The following is an 18,945-nucleotide window of genomic DNA, read 5'->3' on the forward strand; positions in this document are numbered from 1 at the left end:
AAACACTGAGGTTTCTCAGTGCAAGATGATAGCCTGGTTGCTAGGCCACCTCGCCGGGCCCTACTCATTAATTTTTTTAAAAGATTTATTTTTATTGGCAAGTCAGATTTACAGAGAGAAGGAGAGCGAGAAAAAACTTACTAATTTTTAATTGGCACATTCATGTGGTTAAAAAAATGTGTACATTGAAAAAGACGTATATTGCGAAATTCCCCTATTACTCTTATTTCCAGTGGCTTAATTCTGTTGAGTTGATCGGCATTTGAACGGTTTTCATCTTTTGACTGATTTCTCATAGTTGTGTCTGTGGCGACCACTGCTTTTTGTTACTTGCTGTATTGTTCTGGAGATATTTAATATACACAAGAAAATGTACAGATCTTAGCCTTATTTTAGAGAAAGTTAAATGAGCTTTAAACCTCACTCTCCCTGCCTCCAAAGTTTATTATATTCTTCTATGTGGATCTGGATTTCCACTTACCTCATTATTATGAGTAAAATGGAATTGGTAAATATTTTTTTGTATCTGTAAAAATTGTTGCATCCTGCTAGCTCAGGGAAATCGGAAACGATAGAACCATGGTGGTGGAAGGGGTGTCGGAGCCCTGCAGCTCAGGAGCAGCCAGCCGAAGGAAAGGTGTGGAGGGTTTGTAGATGCAACCTCGTTCTTTATGACAGTTTTGAAGAAAATGAGCTTAAAGCAGTACCATATAATTGCTTACATTTTTTTCAAAATAAATGATTTTGTTCAGAAAAAAATGTAAACAGTTTTGACTTACTGTATTAAGGTGTATGTGATATCGTGGTTAGTGTCTGTTATTCCATTTGTATGACTACATCATTGTATTTTATTCAGTTATTGAGGGACATTGAATTACCTGCATCTTTTTAACAGTCCAGAAGCCGTATCAGTGGATGTCCTTATGCCAGGTATCTTTGAGTATGAAAGGTTATTTCCAAGAATGAAATTAGAAGCAAGTAATTTAGGACGTAAAACTTACTTCGGTTTATTTTTTTCAACCAGTTTATAAAGAAAGAGTAATTGTCTCAGAGGGACTCATTTGCAGATTGTTTGTTGAGGGCTTTAGAGTAATTTTTGCTTGTCTCTGTTTTCAAAATCCTTCTCTTCTCTCCTTGGCAGCGGCCCTTCTCAGCATCCCCGGCTTCGTTGAACGACTTTGCAAACTGGCAACTCGAAAAGTGTCAGAGTCAACAGGCACAGCTAGCTTTCTTCAGGAGTTGGAGGAGTGGTACACATGGCTGGACAATGCTTTGGTGCTAGATGCCCTGATGCGAGTAGCCAATGAGGAGTCTGAGCATAATCAAGGTACCTGGGCTAGGGTTGACCTCTGACCCTGGGGAGACTTTCCTCTGAGCAGCTGTAACCATCCTGGGCTTCTCTCCCCAGAAGGATTGATCTGAGATTTTTCTCAATTTAAAATTTTCCTTGAGACAGTCCTTGACCACTGCTGTTAATACGCCTTTGGATTGTGAGTTACCGAAACTTCCTGAATTTCCTCCAGGTGAACTTCCGTGTAGGGGAACGGGCTTTGGTGCAGAAGCTGAGGCAGCAAGCAGAGCATTCTTAGGCACTCAGGGAAGTCTGACTTGGAATCTTGTTTCTGTATATGCATTTAGCCTTCTCTCCTCCTGTTCCTGGTGCGTTTGTTAGGGTGAAGCAGCAGACTGGCTGGTAAGTACTTGGTTAGATTCCTCATCTCCGGGCCATCTTGGGTCAAGTGCCCACATCTAAAGTATTTGGCCAGCAGAATGGGATCAGATTGTACAAACCCAGTAATTCTCATGTCCCAAAGGAGTGCTGTATTACCCCAAGGGATAGGCCACCAGCTTTCCTTGCCCTTATAATTCCCAAGTTGAAGAGTGTAAGTTTTTGGGTGAGAATGATCAGAAGGGGAGGGGCTTCTTTCTGTACCCAGTACATGCCACACCACTGGTGTGGTACTTTATACCTGGATGTTTCAGGGTCTGGATACTGGGGCTCCACTTTGCCATCTCCTGTATTCTGCCCCAGGAGAGCAGAGTGGAGGCTCCTACGTAGCCCCTCAGGAGGATGGCTCAGAGATTTTCTCACAAGGAGAGGCAGTTGATAAGAGCAGAATGTGAGGAAAGTTTAACATAAAAACAATGCAAATTTTGGTGGCAAGCAAATAAAAGGCCAGTATCTCTTAATTAAGAACTAGATAAATGGTAGACCAGGTAGTTTACTGCTTAACCAGGGAAAGAAACAATTAAAAGCTCCCCTCGGGCCTGGCGCCTGGCGCCAAGGCCTAGCAGCTAAGGTCCTCACCTTGAATGCACCGGGATCCCATATGGGTGCTGATTCTAGTCCTGGCAGCCCCACTTCCCATCCAGATCCCTGCTTGTGGCCTGGGAAAGCAGTCGAGGACGGCCCAAAGCCTTGGGACCCTGTACCTGAGTGGGAGACTTGGAGGAGGTTCCTGGCTCCCATCTTAGGATTGGCACAGCACCCGCCATTGCGGTCACTTGGGGAGTGAATCATCAGATGGAAGATCTTCCTCTCTGTCTCTCCTCCTCTCTGTATATCTGACTTTCCAATAAAAATAAATAAATCTTAAAAAAAAAAAAAGCTCCCCTAAAGTCAGAGCAAATCCCTGTGTCAAAAACTACTTCTGCCTGAAGCCATTCTTGCTCTTTTTAATTGAACCAAACTCTGGAGCAGTTTATTCCTCAGGACCTTGTCAGGAATAGTGGAGCCGGTTCAACAGTTTGTTGCCCTGGGTGTAATAGCAGATAAGGCAGAAAGCTACTAGGAGCAGGGAAGGAGACACAGAGAATCTCATTAAACCTTACCCCTGGGGTACTGAGGCCACCCAGGCCACCCAAGGCCACCCAAGGCCATGCTCTCAGAGGTGTCACATCGTAGTCTTTCCTGAGTTCAGGCAGATCACTCATCTAAATAGATAAGGAAAGAGCAGCAAGCCCTGAGGAAGAGGAATTGGCATCCAGAATGGCTACACTATATCACCTTAAATTTACAGGTTTTGTCTTTTAAAAAGACTATCTATTTTTATTGGAAATTTAGATTTACAGATAGAAGGGAAAACAGAAAGATCTTCATTCTGCTACTTCACTCCCCAAACAGCCACAACAGCCAGAGCTGAGGCAAACTGAAGCCAGGAACCAGAAGCTGCTTCTGGGTCTCCCACGCAGGTGCAGGTTCCCAAGGTTTTGGGCCATTCTCTGCTACCTTCCCAGGCCACAATCAGGGAGCTGGATGGAAAATGGAACAGCTGTGACATAAACTAGTGCCCATATGCGATCCTGTTGCTTGCAGAGGGAGGATTAGCCAATTGAGCTATATGCCAGGTCCAAATGTCCAGTTTTTAACATCAATCATCATACACGCAAAGATCCACACTCAGATACAACATAACAAAATCGTTGAAGAAAAGTAAACCTTGAAAGCTGCAGGTGAGAAATGGCTCATTGTGCCTTAAGATATCCCCTAAGTTGTTCAGCTGACTTCTCCTCAGGAATAATGGCATGAGAAGGCCTGGGGCTGGCCAGGTAGTGTGGTACCGCTCCTTAAGCCACCACCTGTCAGGCCAGCATTCCAGAATGCAGTTCAGCTCCTGGCCGGTGTGTGTGCCTGGAAAGCAGCAGAAGACAGCCCAGTTTCTTGGGCTCATGCTACCTGCGAGGGCCATGCTGTAGCGTAGTGGGTAAAGCTGCTGCTGTGGTACTGGCACCGCATGTGGGCACTACCTATGCCCCAGCAGCTCCACTTCCCAGCTAATGGCCAGGACAAGCAGCAGAGACCCACACGAAGCTCCTGCTTCCTGACTCAGCCTGGGCTGGCCATAGGTTTTGCAGCCAATGGGGAGTAAACCGGTGATGGAAAATTATCTTTTTTCCCTTTTCCTTCCGCTCCTTCTTTGTCTTCTCCCTCTTAGTCTTTCAGATAAATGAATAATTTCTTTTTAAGTGCTCTACTAACATAACCCTCAGCTAACATCACAGCTAGTGGAAGAAGATAAAAATGTTCCCACCCACTAAAGGAGTAAGGGAATGTGTCTGCTCAGACCACTTCTGTTACACATTGTATTGGAGGTTCTGGTGGGATAGTTACGCAAGAAAAATGAAAGGTATCTAGATTAGAAATGCAATAAAGCCATTTGTATACACGGATGGCATGATTTTGTATGTGGAAAAAACAGAAGAATCCAGGAAGTGGATTCAGCAGAGTTTTAGGACACTAGATTAGTATAATAAAGAGTATTTCAGTATACAGAAGGTAACAAACCAAAAATCATAACACCAAAATCATAGCACCAAAAATAATAAAATGCTTGAGAATTATAAGGAAGTACAAAACTTAGCACTCTGACAATCAAAACCCATCCTTGGGAGGAGACACCTTCCCAACAGATGGACGGACGGATGTCACCTGTGCTGTGATAAGAAGACGCTGTTGAGGTAGCAGCGCTCCTGCATGCTGACTTACAAATGAGTCTGTCGATCCATCACAATCCCTACCCAAAGTCCCAGCAAGTTTCTTTGCAGAAATGAAGTCACTGATCCTAAAATTGATATAGACAAATAAATGCAAACAATCTAGAAAAGCCAAAAGAGTTTTGAAAAAGAAGACCTAATAACAGAGTTCGTGCTTCCAGATTTGAACAGCTGCAGTTGCCAGGAGACTTTGTCCCAGGCATAAGGATAGCCAAAGAGATCCCTGGAGTATGAAAGAGGTTTCCAAAGTAACATTCACATGTCTGGCCAGTTGATGCTCGTAAAGGCACCAAGACCGTTTGGCACAGGAAAAATAGTCCTTTCACAAATAATGCTGGGCCATTGGATAACCACATGCGAAGAGCAAAATTGGGTCTTCTACCTCACATTAACATCTTTCAAGAAAGACATAGAACCAATCTTCCTGTGGTTGCATTAGCAGTTTCATAAATTATATCTTTAGCATAAACAACCAGATTAATAATAAATAAATTAGACTTAATGAAAGTTGGAAGCTCTGTACTTTTTTTTTTTTAAAGATTTATTCATTTTATTACAGCCAGATATACACAGAGGAGGAGAGACAGAGAGGAAGATCTTCCATCCGATGATTCACTCCCCAAGTGAGCCGCAACGGGCCGATGCGTGCCGATCCAAAGCCGGGAACCTGGAACCTCTTCCGGGACTCCCACGTGGGTGCAGTGTCCCAAGGCTCTGGGCCGTCCTCGACTGCTTTCCCAGGCCACAAGCAGGGATCTGGATGGGAAGTGGAGCTGCCGGGATTAGAACCGGCGCCCATATGGGATCCCGGGGCTTTCAAGGTGAGGACTTTAGCCACTAGGCCACGCCACCGGGCCCTGGAAGCTCTGTACTTAAACAACAACAAAACCACTATCAAGAAAAAAAAAAACCACCACCAGAATGGGAAAATGTCTTTGCAAAAAATGCCTTATATAGATATTCAAAATATATAGGGAACTCCCTAGCTCAGAAATAGACAGCTCATTTCAAAATGTGGATGGAAAATCTGATTAGAAATTTCTGCATAAGATGCAGCAGTGACCAGTACACATGTTGAAATTATGTTCAGCCTGGTTAGCTGTCAAGTAAATGCAAATGGAAGCCCCAGTGAGGGTCTGTTTCACACTGGGTTGTTTTTCATGAAAGATGTGACAAGTATTGGCAAGGAGGTGGAGAAGTCAGACCCTCCTTTGCTATTGGTGGGCACATAAGAAGGTGTGACTACGTTTCAAAAACAGTCTGACAGTCTGACAGTTCCTCAAAAGATTAAGTGCACAACTTACATGGCCCTGCAATTCTACTCCTAGGTAAATGTCCTTGAGAAATGAAAACAAATTTGCACAAAAGCTTGTTCATGGCTGTTCATTGTGGCATTTTCATAACAGCCAAAATAGGGATACCTCAAAAGATCTGTCAGCTAATGACTGGGTCACTGCATGAGTGGGGTACATTCATACAGTGGGGTTTGGCTCAGCAGTGTAATCTAAGAATGAAGTACATGCTACACCCTGATAACATGCCAAGTCAGAAAGGCTAGTCGCCAAAGACCGTGGGTTTAGTGACCGCCTAGAACTGAAAGGTTTGGTTGGAAATGGGGCCTTCTGCTAAATGACTACAGGATTTCTTTTGGAGATGATTAAAATGTTCTAAAAAAATTGATTGTGGTGCCTGCACAACTCTGTACTTGATCTTAGCCTAAGGTCCAGAGTGATGGCTACCCAGCTCTGAAATGCCAGAACCGACTGAATTGTGGTCAGCTGGGTAGATTGTAGGATATGTGAACTGTAGCTGTTGGAGTGGGGTGTGGCCATACTCCGAGTAGTCATCACCTTCATCATTGTTATGGCGAGGAGATGGACAGGGAGCACAGGCCTCATGAGCTGGCTAGGTTCTCTTCTCATCCTCGGGTGTAGCGTCGTTGCTGAACTCTTGTCTTTGCTTTAGAGATGTGTTTCTTTGAAAAAAATGTACCCCAGGGAGTATGTGAGGTCTGTGCTATCTGGGCAGTGGGAGTTGGTGGTGATTTGAGGAGTCCCGGCTGCTTGTGTGTGTGTCTCTGCATGCATGTTCGTTGTTGAGGTGTGCCTGGGTGCCACACACCATGTCTGCCCCTCCACCCTGGCCCTGCCAGAGCCCCTTGAGCTAGGTGATGAGGATGCCAGTTAGACATGCAGCACAGGCAGATTCTGGCCCATGGTCCTTCTTTTTCTCCTCACATATTGGCTGGACATGGAACTTGAGTAATTATAACTTTTTCCCCCAAGGTAGAAGAAAATACATGTGAACAGGTAGCACCTTCTGCAAAAGTCTAAGTCTTAGTTGCCATTAAGGGCTTTCAGATTGAAAACAAGTAGCAAGCAGGCCTCCGCAGTTCCCTGTTTTCTTCCAGTTATCATGTTAGGTGTGCTTGTTAGTCTGGTTCCTTGAATCTTTGCAATATTAGCAGACAGATGTTATTGCCACACTGCTGTTTGAAGCACAGTCGCCCAGCTGGAGAGGGCTGGCCAGCCCAGCATTCTGGCCTCAGCAGTGTCCTCCCCCAGCCATGCTGCCTCTCTGTCATGCTTCATTCAGCAGCATCTCTCCTCCCAGAGTTGTGATTTTATACCTCTCTTGGAGATAGCTGGTGACTACTCCTGTATCTACATGCTTTCAGCCCTTTCAGGGGCCTCCAGGGCAGCAGTCCCAAGAAGGAGCTTGGAAGGAGTCAGTTAATACTCATCCTTTCACCGTCAAGTTAGGAAACCAAAGGGAAGAACTTTCCTAACACACACACACACACACACACACCCCGTGGAAGTCCTCTGAGCAGTGCTCTTAAAGTCACAGGGGCCCTGCCATGACGGGCTGCCTGAGAATCGGGCGTCTCTACTCAGTCCTACAGTAACCCTCACCACCGCCCACAGTGGCCTGGGCCAGGGAGGAGGTGCTTGGGCCAGAGTCTGCCTGCAGTTGTAACTCCAGGGCCTTCATACTGGTCCCTTGTTCCCCTCCTTCCCTGTGTCTTCCACTGTGACTGGATGACCTGCAGTTTTGTGTCAGTTGAATAATAGAGTAAATGAGATGGATTCCCTAAGCCTAAAGTATGATGCCTAACACATCCTATGTCCCATCAATGTGGCTTGTCTGCTGACATTGGAAATAGTGAAATGAGGTAAGAAGATCTGCTAATTCATGTAATGTATTCATCGGGATCACTAGTGTTAATTGTGATTCCTGATCTGTTGTAGAAAGTTGAATCTTAGAATCGCTTCTCGGCCTTTTGGCTAAGATCAAGTGTAGGAGGTTGAATCTTAGAAAACTAAAAGGATTTTCCTTTGAAACACAGGGGAAAAATTTTCAAAAGGATCCCTTTCAACTTCAGTGGTGCCCCCTAGTGGAGGCCACTCAGGAGACGCTGGTGTTCAGCACCTTTGTATCCTGAAGGAAGAGCTCCCCAGGCTCCGCACGTGTCTGGGCACTTCTGGAGCGCCTGCTTGCTGGGAGGAGAGCTGAGGAAGCAGGGAGGGGACAGAGCACGTGACTGTATTGGCTGTGTCAGAGCATTTTTACTCTTATAGTTGAGACAGAGTAGAACTGAAGTCCGCTTTTCTGCATTGCCTAGATTCTGGGGGGTGTAGATAGAGTTTTGTGACTTTGGAAGTCTCTGTTGTAGGCTCAGATCTGTAGCTCAGATCTGATGTCTCTGTGACCTCCAGTCTGTTTAGGGCAGGTTTGAGGAGCTGTGACTCAACACTGTCTCCCGGTGGCTGTGTCAGCCTCCACTGTGTTCCCTCCTCCAGGGGCTCCTGAGGACAATGGCCTGCCTCACACTTCAACTAGGACCCAGCTGCCCCAGTCCATGAAGATCATGCATGAGATCATGTACAAACTGGAAGTGCTCTATGTCCTCTGCGTGCTGCTGATGGGGCGTCAGCGAAACCAGGTGGGCCGCTCTCCACCCTCTTAGAACAGGGAGCCATAAACAGGTGCTGCCTGGGTGCTCGTGGTGTGCCAAGCCATGTCTCGCTGCAGCTCAGCAAAGCGCAGAGTGTGTTTGCCATGTAAGACAACTAGGCTGGTTCTGGAGCTCGGGTTCTTTGCACTGTACCTCACCGGGGGCAGCATTGGGGCACAGGATCAGGACGGAAAGCTTACCACAACGGGAAGGGTCAAGATTTGATGACTAATAAGATTGGCCCTGCCGATGCAGTCTTTGTGGCCTTGGAATGACAGGGCAGAGCCCAAAGCTCCATGCAGTTTGAAAACCCAGGTTCAGTTGAGAGCGACTGCAGTTGAGCTAGGATTTGCTGACCCTTGAAACAGATCTGGAGAGAGGGCAGAAGGAGTGAGGACCTGTAACCTGTGGTGCTTGAGTGCACAGCACCTAGCACCCCAGAGGATGCTCTCTCCTTCTGACCGTTTGCGAGGGAGGAGGAGAGCTGCTCTTGCTTTGCTGAGTTCACAGTGAACTGCCTCAACTCTGGGTGGAATGTGCACTTATCCCCACTTTACAGGTGAGGAACGCTTCACAATGTGGTAGGCAGGGAAGATTCACTGAGCAGATCACATTTGGCATGGTGCTTTCCCTGGGGAAGCCTGCCCAGCAGAGAAGCCTCACTCTGGCGTAGGACAGTTGGGAACCTGGTAGATGGTTCAGCCCAAGCAGCAACAAGGACTGAGGGGCCACAGGGGCCAAATCATGTCCAGCTGGAGTAAGTGAAAGGCTGGGACAGCACTCATGGGAGTGGGGAGAGGCATTAGGACCTCACAGTCAAGCCAAGAGGTGGTAGTAGTTGAGAACATGCTGGTTGTGGGGCTGGTGAAAAGTGATCACATCCTGGGTATGTTAAGGAGAATGCCCAAAGTTTGTGGCCTAGGCAAGTACAGGGATTCTTCTGCTATTTGTAGAGATGGTCGAGACTGGTGGGTGAGGAGTAAAGGGGCCAGCCACGGAAGGAAAGTGAATCCTGACTAAATAAGGGAGATTTGAGGTGTCTGACAGCTGACAGTTGGTGTTGGGGATCCCTCAAGACTGAGTCTTCAGGCAGTGTGTATTTGAAACCTGAACCAGAGACCCCACAGATCACTAGAGCATGCCTGCTTGCAGTGTGTCTTTGCACTCAATGCTTTGGTATTCGGAGGCCCTTTCACAGTGAACTCACAGGCCACAACACACTCTCCCTGTACTTGCTGCCTGATGGCCTTGTGCTCGATGTCCCAGCTCCGGGAGGACACTGCCCTGCTTTCTCACTCTGTCTCTCGCCACAATTGCCCATTCTCTAAGTCCTCTGAGAGCAAGGTACAATGCTTATTGGGATCTCTCCAGGACACTGGGATCCTGGCACTTCTTTCTTGGAAAGGGTACCACCACTGCCTGGACTCTGGCTCCCTGGAGAACTAGCACACTCTGTACATTCAGCACTGACCCAGCTCCTCCCCTGTGCCACCCACTGCGGGCATGTGGAGTCATAGGTCCTGCCTAGCCAGGGTGACAGGGTCAAATTTTCCTGTTCAGGCCTCTCTGATGACATCCTCCTTGAAGTGGCCTCTGGTGAGTGTACATTTGGGCCAGGTTCTGTGACCAGTATTAGCCTAGTTAAGAGCACACAACTGTAAATACTGCCAAATTCCATTCCATCCTTCTGGTGCTAATGCAGCTAATCCAAGTAGCAGTCATTTCCCCTAGTATGCTGAGCTGCTTCCACATTAGCTCACAGATACCTGTCCACAGCTTTGTTAGCTTCTGTGTTCCACCATGGGACTCAGGCCCAGAGTCCCAAAGCAGACCCTGAAGCATGTGGCTTCGCCCAGCTCCCTCATCCTGCCCACCTGCCTGCTTTTCCACAGACTCCCCCACCCTCAACCCTGAGAGCAGGGGACGGGCTGGACCTGAGACTGGGAACAATGCATTGAATGAGTACCATTTGCCTTCTCTGTGAGAAAGCTGGTGTTTTCACGAGAAAGGGGAGTAGCATTGTAAAAAATGGCAAACCTAAAACTGGCCTGGACTTCTGGAAACCCTTTGTAGTGTATCCTTCCAGAGACTTTTGTGATTATTGAAATGAATACATTTCTTTCATAGTTACATTGCATCTGCACAATTTCTTTCTTAATGTCCCTTAACAGTTGTTCAATTCCGCTCTGTTTAACAATCCGCAATTTTCTTTTTTAAACTGGTGTATCCCACTGTGTAGATGTACCACAGACTGTAAAGATTTATGTATTTTATTGAAAAGCACATATGCAGGGAAAGAGATCTTCAATCAGCTGGTACACTCCCCAGATGATTATAGTGGCCAGGGCTGGACCAGACCAAAGCCAAAAGCCAAGAGTTTCTTCCCAGCAGCCTAAATCATGTTAGGACCCAGGGATGGGGTATGGCCACTCATTGTTATCCTAGCATCCCCCATGTGGAGCATGTTCTGATTATACTGAGCAATTGGTTTTGATAGTTCTGAGGTGCTGTTGATTCTTTTGCTGCAAGGTTGAGGAAATCCTTCCAAGGTCCATTGGTTGATATTGTTTGCCCTGGAGTCTCTTCTTGCCCAGGTATTTGCTGTCAAGTTTGGCCAGGAGAGTTGTCCAATTTGTTCTGCCATCCGTGGTATCAGACGTTCTCTGCAGGCTTCAGTGAACTGGTTGTCATGTCCCCAATGTGCATGCTGTCTCTTGCACAGGCTTCAGCAACTGAGGAGATTCAGTTCTGACAGATCACAAATCCCGTGATTTTCCCCATGGTTGAAGTTTTAAGTTCAGCAGAATAGTGGGTGTAGGGGGTCTCCCAAGAAACTTCACCAGAGGTGACCCTAGAACTGATTCCTGTGTGTGCCAGCCAGTGCAGGGTCTGACTCAGTCCATCTCCCACATCAGCCTATACACACTAGTGGTTGTAGTTGCCTGATCAGTTCTGTTGCTGCCCCTGTCTCATACACAAACCAGTGGAAGCTGTGACCCAGCCTGGTCCTGTCCACTACACAGTCTGCCCTCACACACGTCAGCCGGAACTAACCAATTGGAGCTACCCTCAATAACCCCTACCAGGCCTACTCCCAGCCTTGGTTCCTGTGAATGCTGTTATGTGCAGTAGACTGGTCCAGTTGGTCCTGCTTCCCGTTCGGCACTCATGCACATAAATGAGGGCTGCAGCTTAGCTCAGCCTGACCAGTCCCACTATCCAGACCACACTCACACCAGTGGCTGTCACCTGTCTAGCCAGGCCCACCCCCAGCCCTGCTTCTTATGCTCACTACTGAGAGCTGCACCCCATCAGAGAGGTGCTCACAGTTTCCCTACCCTAAATCTTACTCCTTCTAGGTGGTACTGTCATCTAGCCTGACAGGACTTGCCCCCAGTCCCAGCACTTGCAAACTGATCTTACGGCAAGACCCAACCAGCTGGCACATAACTGTGGCTCATGCATGCCTAAGTTTATACAGTCACTTAGCCTAGCCTGGCTCTCCCCCTAACTAGCTCACATGGAGGCCAACAGGTTTTGTAGCCATAACCATCTTGGCCCCAAGTGCCAGCTCTCGTGCTCACCAGTGGGGAACAGTGGCCAAGCAGAGGAGCCCCTGCAGCTCCCCTAGCAGGCTCACCGTCCTCACCAGGTTGTTATATGTGCTGTTGGGAGCTGCTGCCTAGTATCACGGACTGCCTCACTTCAGCATTTTCCAGCAAGTGCTATAACCTGGCTTGGCCCTGCCTGCCCCTAGTTCCAGCTTGTGCTGCAGGATGCTAGTTTAGCCATTCTGCAGCCATGACTGGTGTTGCAGCCTAATTGGCCTGTCTGGCACCCCATCCTGGTGTTCTCATCTGTCAGTGGGTGCTATGAACTGGCACAGCTTGGCCTGCCCTCAGACCTGACCCACAAGTATGCTGGCAGGTACTGTGAGCTGGCACTCGCCTGCAGGGACTGTGTCTTGACAGTGTTCTCCAAGCTCCTCTATCGGATCTCCTCTCAAATTGCAGACCTTGCGCATATTGGTAGATTCTTGGTCCAGCCTGACTTGGTCCACCTCTCGTCCTGGCAGGTACAGCAGCCTTACCTCACTGGCCCACACTCAGTCCAGTTTTTACTGCTGGGTGTTACATCCCAGCCCCACCTGGCCCACCCCCAGACCCAGCTCTTGTATGTGTGTCAGTGGGTCGCAGTGGGTGCCGAGACCTAGCCCAACCCATCCTGCACCCATCCTAGCTCTCATGAGCACCAGCAGGTGCTGGAGCCTAGCATACTCTTGCACATCACAGATCTAGATCCAGTCCACACCCATGCCAAGGGGTGCTGCAACTGTGTCCAGCCCAGTTTGCCATTCCCATCCCAACTTTCGCACTCACCCAGTGATTAACTACAGCCCAGCCAGGGCATCCCGTTAGCTCCTCAATGAGGCCCGCTCCCAGGGACAGTTTTTGCTCATGCCAGTGGATGCTCCCACGCAGCCTGGCATAACCCATCCCCTGGCTTGGTCTTTGCCTTTGGATGCTGTGAGATGATCTGGCCTGGCCCAATTCTAGTCCCAACTCTCACTGGTGAGCCCAGCCCTGCCCAGTCTGCTCCCATCCTTGGCCTTAATGCAAACCAGTAGGTGTGATAGCCTAGCCCAGCATGGCCCATACTCCATCCTGGCTCCTGCACATGCCGTTATGCTATGGTTTGGTCCAGCCCTACCTGGTCTGCCTCCCCAGAGCCAATCCACACACTTAGCGACAATTGGAGCAGCTTTGCCCAGCCTGACCAATACCCAGCCCTAAGTGAGGTCCTCACAAGGGTGATTCCCACAGAATCTGCTCCCAACCTGGTTCTGTCACGTGATGGTTAGTGTTGTGGCCAAGCCTAACATGATCCGTGCCTTGTTCCAACACTCACTGGTTGGTACTGTGGTCTAGTTCTGCCAGCTAGGCCCCCTAGCCCTAGCTTTAGTGTACACCAGTGGGCTGTGGTGGTTGAGCTGGGCCCAGCTCATTACTTCCATGTGGAGGGGTGCATGGATCTAACCCAGGAAAGACCTTTAGTTTCCCTCCTTGAAACCTCTTGATCTCAGCCTTCTTGCTTACCTGCAAGTAAGTGGCCTTGTTGATGGAAGTCTCCCCGAAGTCATTCCTCCCTAGCAGTGTACTCCCTCAGAGGTCCCCCTCCCCCACACCCCATATCCCCTTCCCTGAGCAATCCACGTCTCCTGCACCCACAAGCGCTTTGTTTCCCCCAGCTCAGACTTCCACCACGGTGGCATGCTGGCCTAAAAGCCCTGCCAGCCCACCTGGAACCCCAGATCCAGACCTTTGGCATATGTGCCAGCCTGGGATCCTACCCCTCAGCCCACCTGGACTCAAATATGTTGAGTCCTCAAACCTGGTTCATCAGCACACCATGCCAGCATGCCAGTCTGTGCCCTAACACCCCTCTGCCGCCTGCCCTCCTGGGACCCAAGCACCTGAGTTCCCAGGCCTGCTACACTCTGCCGTCTCCCTATGCAAGTCTCCAGACCCCCAGTGCCACCTAGGCGCTAACACAAGGAAGGCATACCCCGGTTTCCAGTTTGGGCTCAGGTCACACATTTGGGCCATCCTCTGCTGGCCTTCCCAGATACATTAGCAGGAAGCTGGATGGGAAATGGAGCCGTGGGAATTGAACCGGTCCCCTGTTTGGGGATCTGGCATTGCAGGCAGCTGCTTTACCCGGTATTCCACAGTGCCAGCCTCTGCTGTTTTTGTTCCTTTCCCAGTGGTGTTGATCTTTAAGACCAGTCTCGTTTATGGAAGACATTAATTGATATTATTTAATTCTCTGCATGAGAATTGCCGAAGTATTTTCTCCTTTGGCATATTTACTTGTGACCTTGCTTATTTGAGTTTCACCATGCAGAATTGGAGAATTGTCTCCTCCTTTTTCAGCTTATGGGTTTTGTATAATCCTTTGGAAAGGCTTTCTTAAAGCTACAGTCATTTTTCCCCCAAGTCTTTACATAGGTTTTTCTGGGATCCTTAGAGTTGCATCTTTTAATGTTTTTATCTTGGTAGTTGAAATTTGACCTAGGGCAAAACATGAGATGGACAGGGAAGTAAATGTTAAGGGGCTTGCTCGGGTTACCAAGTCCACACATAGTGGAGCGCAAGGTAATACTAGGACCATCTGAATTCAAAACTCCGGCTCATCAGATAGGACTACGCATTGTGTGACTTGCAGGATGCTGTGAGCACTGAGGAGCAAAGGTTCCTGCCTGTGCGTGAGTGTGGTGTGGGATGGGCACCCGTGGACGCCAGCTCAGCCTTGGCACTCTGCACCATTGCTTTCTTGGTTCTGACAGTGGCTGTTGCCGGTGCTGAACCCAGGGCCTTGCTAGGCCTTTGAAGCACTGTCTCAGTGTCTCTGCCTCCGCCCCTTCCAGGTTCACAGGATGATCGCAGAGTTCAAGCTGATCCCTGGACTCAATAATCTGTTTGACAAGCTCATTTGGAGGAAGCATTCTGCGTCTGCCCTTGTCCTCCATGGTCACAACCAGAACTGTGACTGTAGCCCGGTGAGCAGGGGCCCCTGGGACCAGAACCTGCCCTGCCCTTTGACCTCTGAGTGTTTAGGAGTGGAGCAGAAGCTGTAAGACATGTTGCATGATCCTGTAACTGGCAGCTACCTGGTGGGAGCAGCTGAGCCAACCCCTCTGCCTGGGCATGAGTCCTCCTGCCCAGGGCCCTTCTGCCATGTTCATCTTGTACCCCCTGGGGCGGGGGTCTTACCTCCCTGCAGAAATGGCCACTACTCTTTATTACCTAGCGGCAGGATCTTCCATATTTGGTTACCCCATGCCCTTGTGGTTTGTGCTCAAACCACCGATGATGTGCATCAAAAGAGGATTTTGGATTGAATTCATTTTCTGAAGCCAAAACTACTTCTGTTCTCGTTGCCCCAGAGGGAGCACTGAGGTAGGAGTTGGGAGCTGCTGTGAGACCCTGGATAGCTGAGCCTGTTCCCTGCAGCACAAGAGCAGTGCTCCTGTGTCCACTGCCTCCAGGGCCAGTACTAGGGCCCTGGTTTGGGCGCCCTAGTCTAGGGACTTTGCTTCTTGCCCTGGCCCAATTTTTATTTTTGGTCTTATCCACTTTGCCATTCAGCCCATGTATTTGAGTTTTTAATTTCAGGTGATTACATTTTGTGTTTGTAGACATTCATCAGAGTCTCAAACACTGCTTGGTCTTCATCATGTTACTGTCTTCAGTCTTGACATGCTTTGTCTCTTCTGCCCACTGGTAGCAGTCTGTTTTACTACGTCATTCTTTCTCAGTTGCCTAGAGAGTCCTGCTGTTTGCATGGGGTCTTCCTTGTGTATGACTTCCTTGTCTTTGGCGAGGCCACCTGCATCATGCCTTGCTTCGTCTGGAGGCCCTTCCCTCTGCTACAGGAGTGTTTATGCAGAGCCATTTTGCCTTTGCTGGGCACTTCAGGGGACATAGTATCCATATCTAGTTTCTGTCTTGTCCTTGGAGATTCTCTCCACCTGCAGGTGATCCATGAGCAGAGCAGAGGCAGTCTTCTTTGGTAGCTTCTGACCCTCAGGGCAGGTTTTTTGTTTTGTTTTATTTTGTTTTTATTGGAAAGGCAGAGCTACAGAGAGAGGAAAGGGGAGAGAAATAGTGTGAGCAAGAGCTTTCGCCTACTGGTTTACTCCCCAGACGGCTGTGATGGCCAGGGCCAAGCCAAAGCCAGGATCCAGGACTTTCTTCCTGGATGCAAGGTCCAAGGACATCAGCTGTCTGCGGCTGTTTTCTCAGGCCGTTAGAGAGCTGGATCAGAAGTGAAGCTGCCAGGACTCAAACCCATGCCCATATGGGAGCCAGCATTGCAGGTAGAGCCCTTACTCTCCAAGCCACAGCACCAGCCTCTGGGTTGGGTCGTCCTATTCCTTTTCTGACTCGTGTATGCACTATACAATCCAGGCTTTGTCTGGTCCCTGCAGTGTGTGGACTCACAGCCGTGGTGGGATCAACAGCTTCAGGACTCACTGTTCTGGGCTATATCCCCTCTCACTTCCTGGGGTCCCTTCTTTTCTGTGAGCTTAGTCTCATGTTTAAAAGGGTTGGCTGAATTTCTGTCCTGTAATCTGGGATCTGTTCAGCAGGAATGCTAGGTTTACATTAGCTTAATTTTCCCTTGGCCAAATGTGGAAGCCAGCAGCTGGTGTTCTAATTAAGGAATTCCCCCTGGGCCTTAGGACAGAGGCTTGGAGAAGCCATGAGGCTGCTCAGCTGAGGCTGTGGGGCTGGTACTGACGGGGAGGACATGTGTGTTTCAGGACATCACCTTGAAGATACAGTTTCTGAGGCTTCTGCAGAGTTTCAGTGACCACCACGAGTAAGTACCGAACACTCTGCAGGATGTGTCAGGGGTCTTCAAAAGGGTCCCCTCTCTTTATCTGATCGCTGTGTCCAGCTCAGGAGGCAGAGCTTGGAGCTGAGGGATGGCACTGTCACCTTAGGTTATGAGACATAACTGCATCGCCATGGCACTGCAGCGAGAGCTGCTGATGTGCCCGATCCTTCCTTTAGGCCAGGCATGTCACTGCACTTCCCCTCCATCACCACAGCCACCCTCAATGGTGAGCACAGGAGTTAGGGGTACCTGGCATCCCTGGAACCCATACACTCACAGATGACTGTTCCCAAGCTTGGGGTCCCTGCTGACCAGATTGTCCAGGATATACGACCTCCCTCATTTCTAATTTTTCAGACCTTCGCTAACATCTGTACAGGAACACAATTTCCCCCAGTGAAGAGCAATGCAGGGCATGTGGACAGCAACTCATCTTTGACCTTTGTGTTGGAGAAAGTGTGGTGGGATGGTGGTGAGCCAGAAGGAAGGCTGTGCCGCTCAGCTCTAGCTTCCTGTGGGTGCGCAGGGAACAGGGCCCATGGTTGCTGGGCTTCTGACTTTTTTCTCCAAGGAAAACCAGAAATCCAGGAGTAGGGGAGGGCCCTAAGTTGTAATTGTTGGCTGGGATTCTTTGGGCACACTGAGGAAGCCAACAGGGCAGTTGGGAGGACAGCTGGCGGTTCCAGGGGCTTCCCCTGGGCAGGCCCCCACACCCTGCTGGGAGTTAGTGTGGTTGGAGGCCAGGGAATGTATGAGTGTTTCAAGGTGGCACTGATGGGTTGTTAAAGTGCACCTGCTTCCTGGAGGGAAAGGGTGGGGTACCCAGCTTTCATTGGAGTGGGGGATTTGAGCACTTTGCTGTGCCAGACACAGGTACACAGGGACCATCATGAGGGGTGGACTTCAATCTGAGGATGTTGAAGGGGGACAGAGTCAGGAGGGAGGAACAGCTCAAGGAGGGCTGAAGGCTTGTCTGAGGTCAGCTGGGCCCTGAAGGGACCAAGCACCCCCACAGGTGCCAGCTTAGGCTCAGAAACTATGGATTCTTGCTTGTCTGTGAGAAATGGTGGTAATTTCCCACATTGGCCTATGCTGACCAACAGCCCAGCTCCTCTCCTTGACCCTGCACAATTCATTTGTTTCAGGAACAAGTACTTGCTTCTGAACAACCAGGAGCTGAATGAGCTCAGCGCCATCTCTCTGAAGGCCAACATCCCCGAGGTGGAGGCCGTCCTCAACACGGACAGGTGAGGGGTGGGCCACACTGGCCTTCAGATGGACACACACCCCATGGAGCTGCTGGGCCCAGGGGGCCTGTGCTTTGGGCACTGTGCTCCTGTCACCTGCTTCACAGCCACCCTGGGAGAGTACTGCTGGCACCTTCATTTTACAGATGACAGAGCAGGCTGTCTGTGCTCCTTCCCCTGCCCTTGTCACACATATCTGACCTTGGCTGTGTGCTCCTTTCCCGGCCAGTGGCAGCTTGAGCTGAGAAGGACGAACAGAAGCAGGCCCCTAAGTTGGCCCACAGTTCCATGCGTGAGGGTGGAAGGCAGCCTGGCGGCTCATAAATCAGCTGGCCGGTCCCAGGAGCAGGAACCTGCGTTCCCAACCTTTCTCAGTTGTGCCCAGGCCTGCCTCACCTCGTCCTAGTGTCTGCATAGTTGATCTCTGAAGAGTTGACGGGCTAACTCTCGTGCCTGGCGCCTGTGGAGGCCCGAGGCACTTCCCATCTGTTTCACTGACCCAGAAGCTAAAGCCTGGAGGCCCGGTTATTTGTCTAGGGCTCAGTTGCCACTGAGCCTGGTGCAGGGAGTGCCCAGGGCCCACCCTATTGGCCCAAAGCTTGCCCTTCCCCATCCACCCCCGCTGTCAGCAGACTTTCCTGACCTGTTTCAGAATCACTTTGGGTATAAGCAGGTCCTCTCAGTCGGTTGAGCTCTGGCCGCCTGTGGCTGTTCCCCGCCTTGTTCCAGGAAAAGCTGCCCCCGAGCTGCAGTGGGAACGCCTGTGGCTGTGTTGTGGACGGATGCAGGAGCCTGGGAGCTCAGGATTTGGGACAGCAGCAGGAAGTCCTGCAGACTTGTGGC

At 49.6% G+C, this 18,945-nt stretch overlaps 1 protein-coding gene across 2 annotated transcripts in view; it reads left to right on the forward strand.

Annotated features, from left to right (window-relative positions):
- Window positions 1-18,945, forward strand: part of TRPC4AP (transient receptor potential cation channel subfamily C member 4 associated protein) — a 67,253-nt gene that overhangs the window by 42,957 nt on the left and 5,351 nt on the right. The window contains exons 8-12 of one of the 2 annotated variants that reach the window (XM_004585750.2): window positions 1,142-1,327; window positions 8,274-8,440; window positions 14,880-15,011; window positions 16,779-16,837; window positions 18,001-18,102. In XM_004585750.2, coding sequence (XP_004585807.2) covers window positions 1,142-1,327; window positions 8,274-8,440; window positions 14,880-15,011; window positions 16,779-16,837; window positions 18,001-18,102 — 646 coding nt within the window. The remainder of the gene's footprint in view (window positions 1-1,141; window positions 1,328-8,273; window positions 8,441-14,879; window positions 15,012-16,778; window positions 16,838-18,000; window positions 18,103-18,945) is intronic. The other variant, XM_004585751.2, reaches the window with a different exon arrangement.

The sequence above is a fragment of the Ochotona princeps genome, chromosome 22 (genome assembly GCF_030435755.1).
Source record: "Ochotona princeps isolate mOchPri1 chromosome 22, mOchPri1.hap1, whole genome shotgun sequence".
NCBI classification, from domain to species: Eukaryota; Metazoa; Chordata; class Mammalia; order Lagomorpha; family Ochotonidae; genus Ochotona; species Ochotona princeps.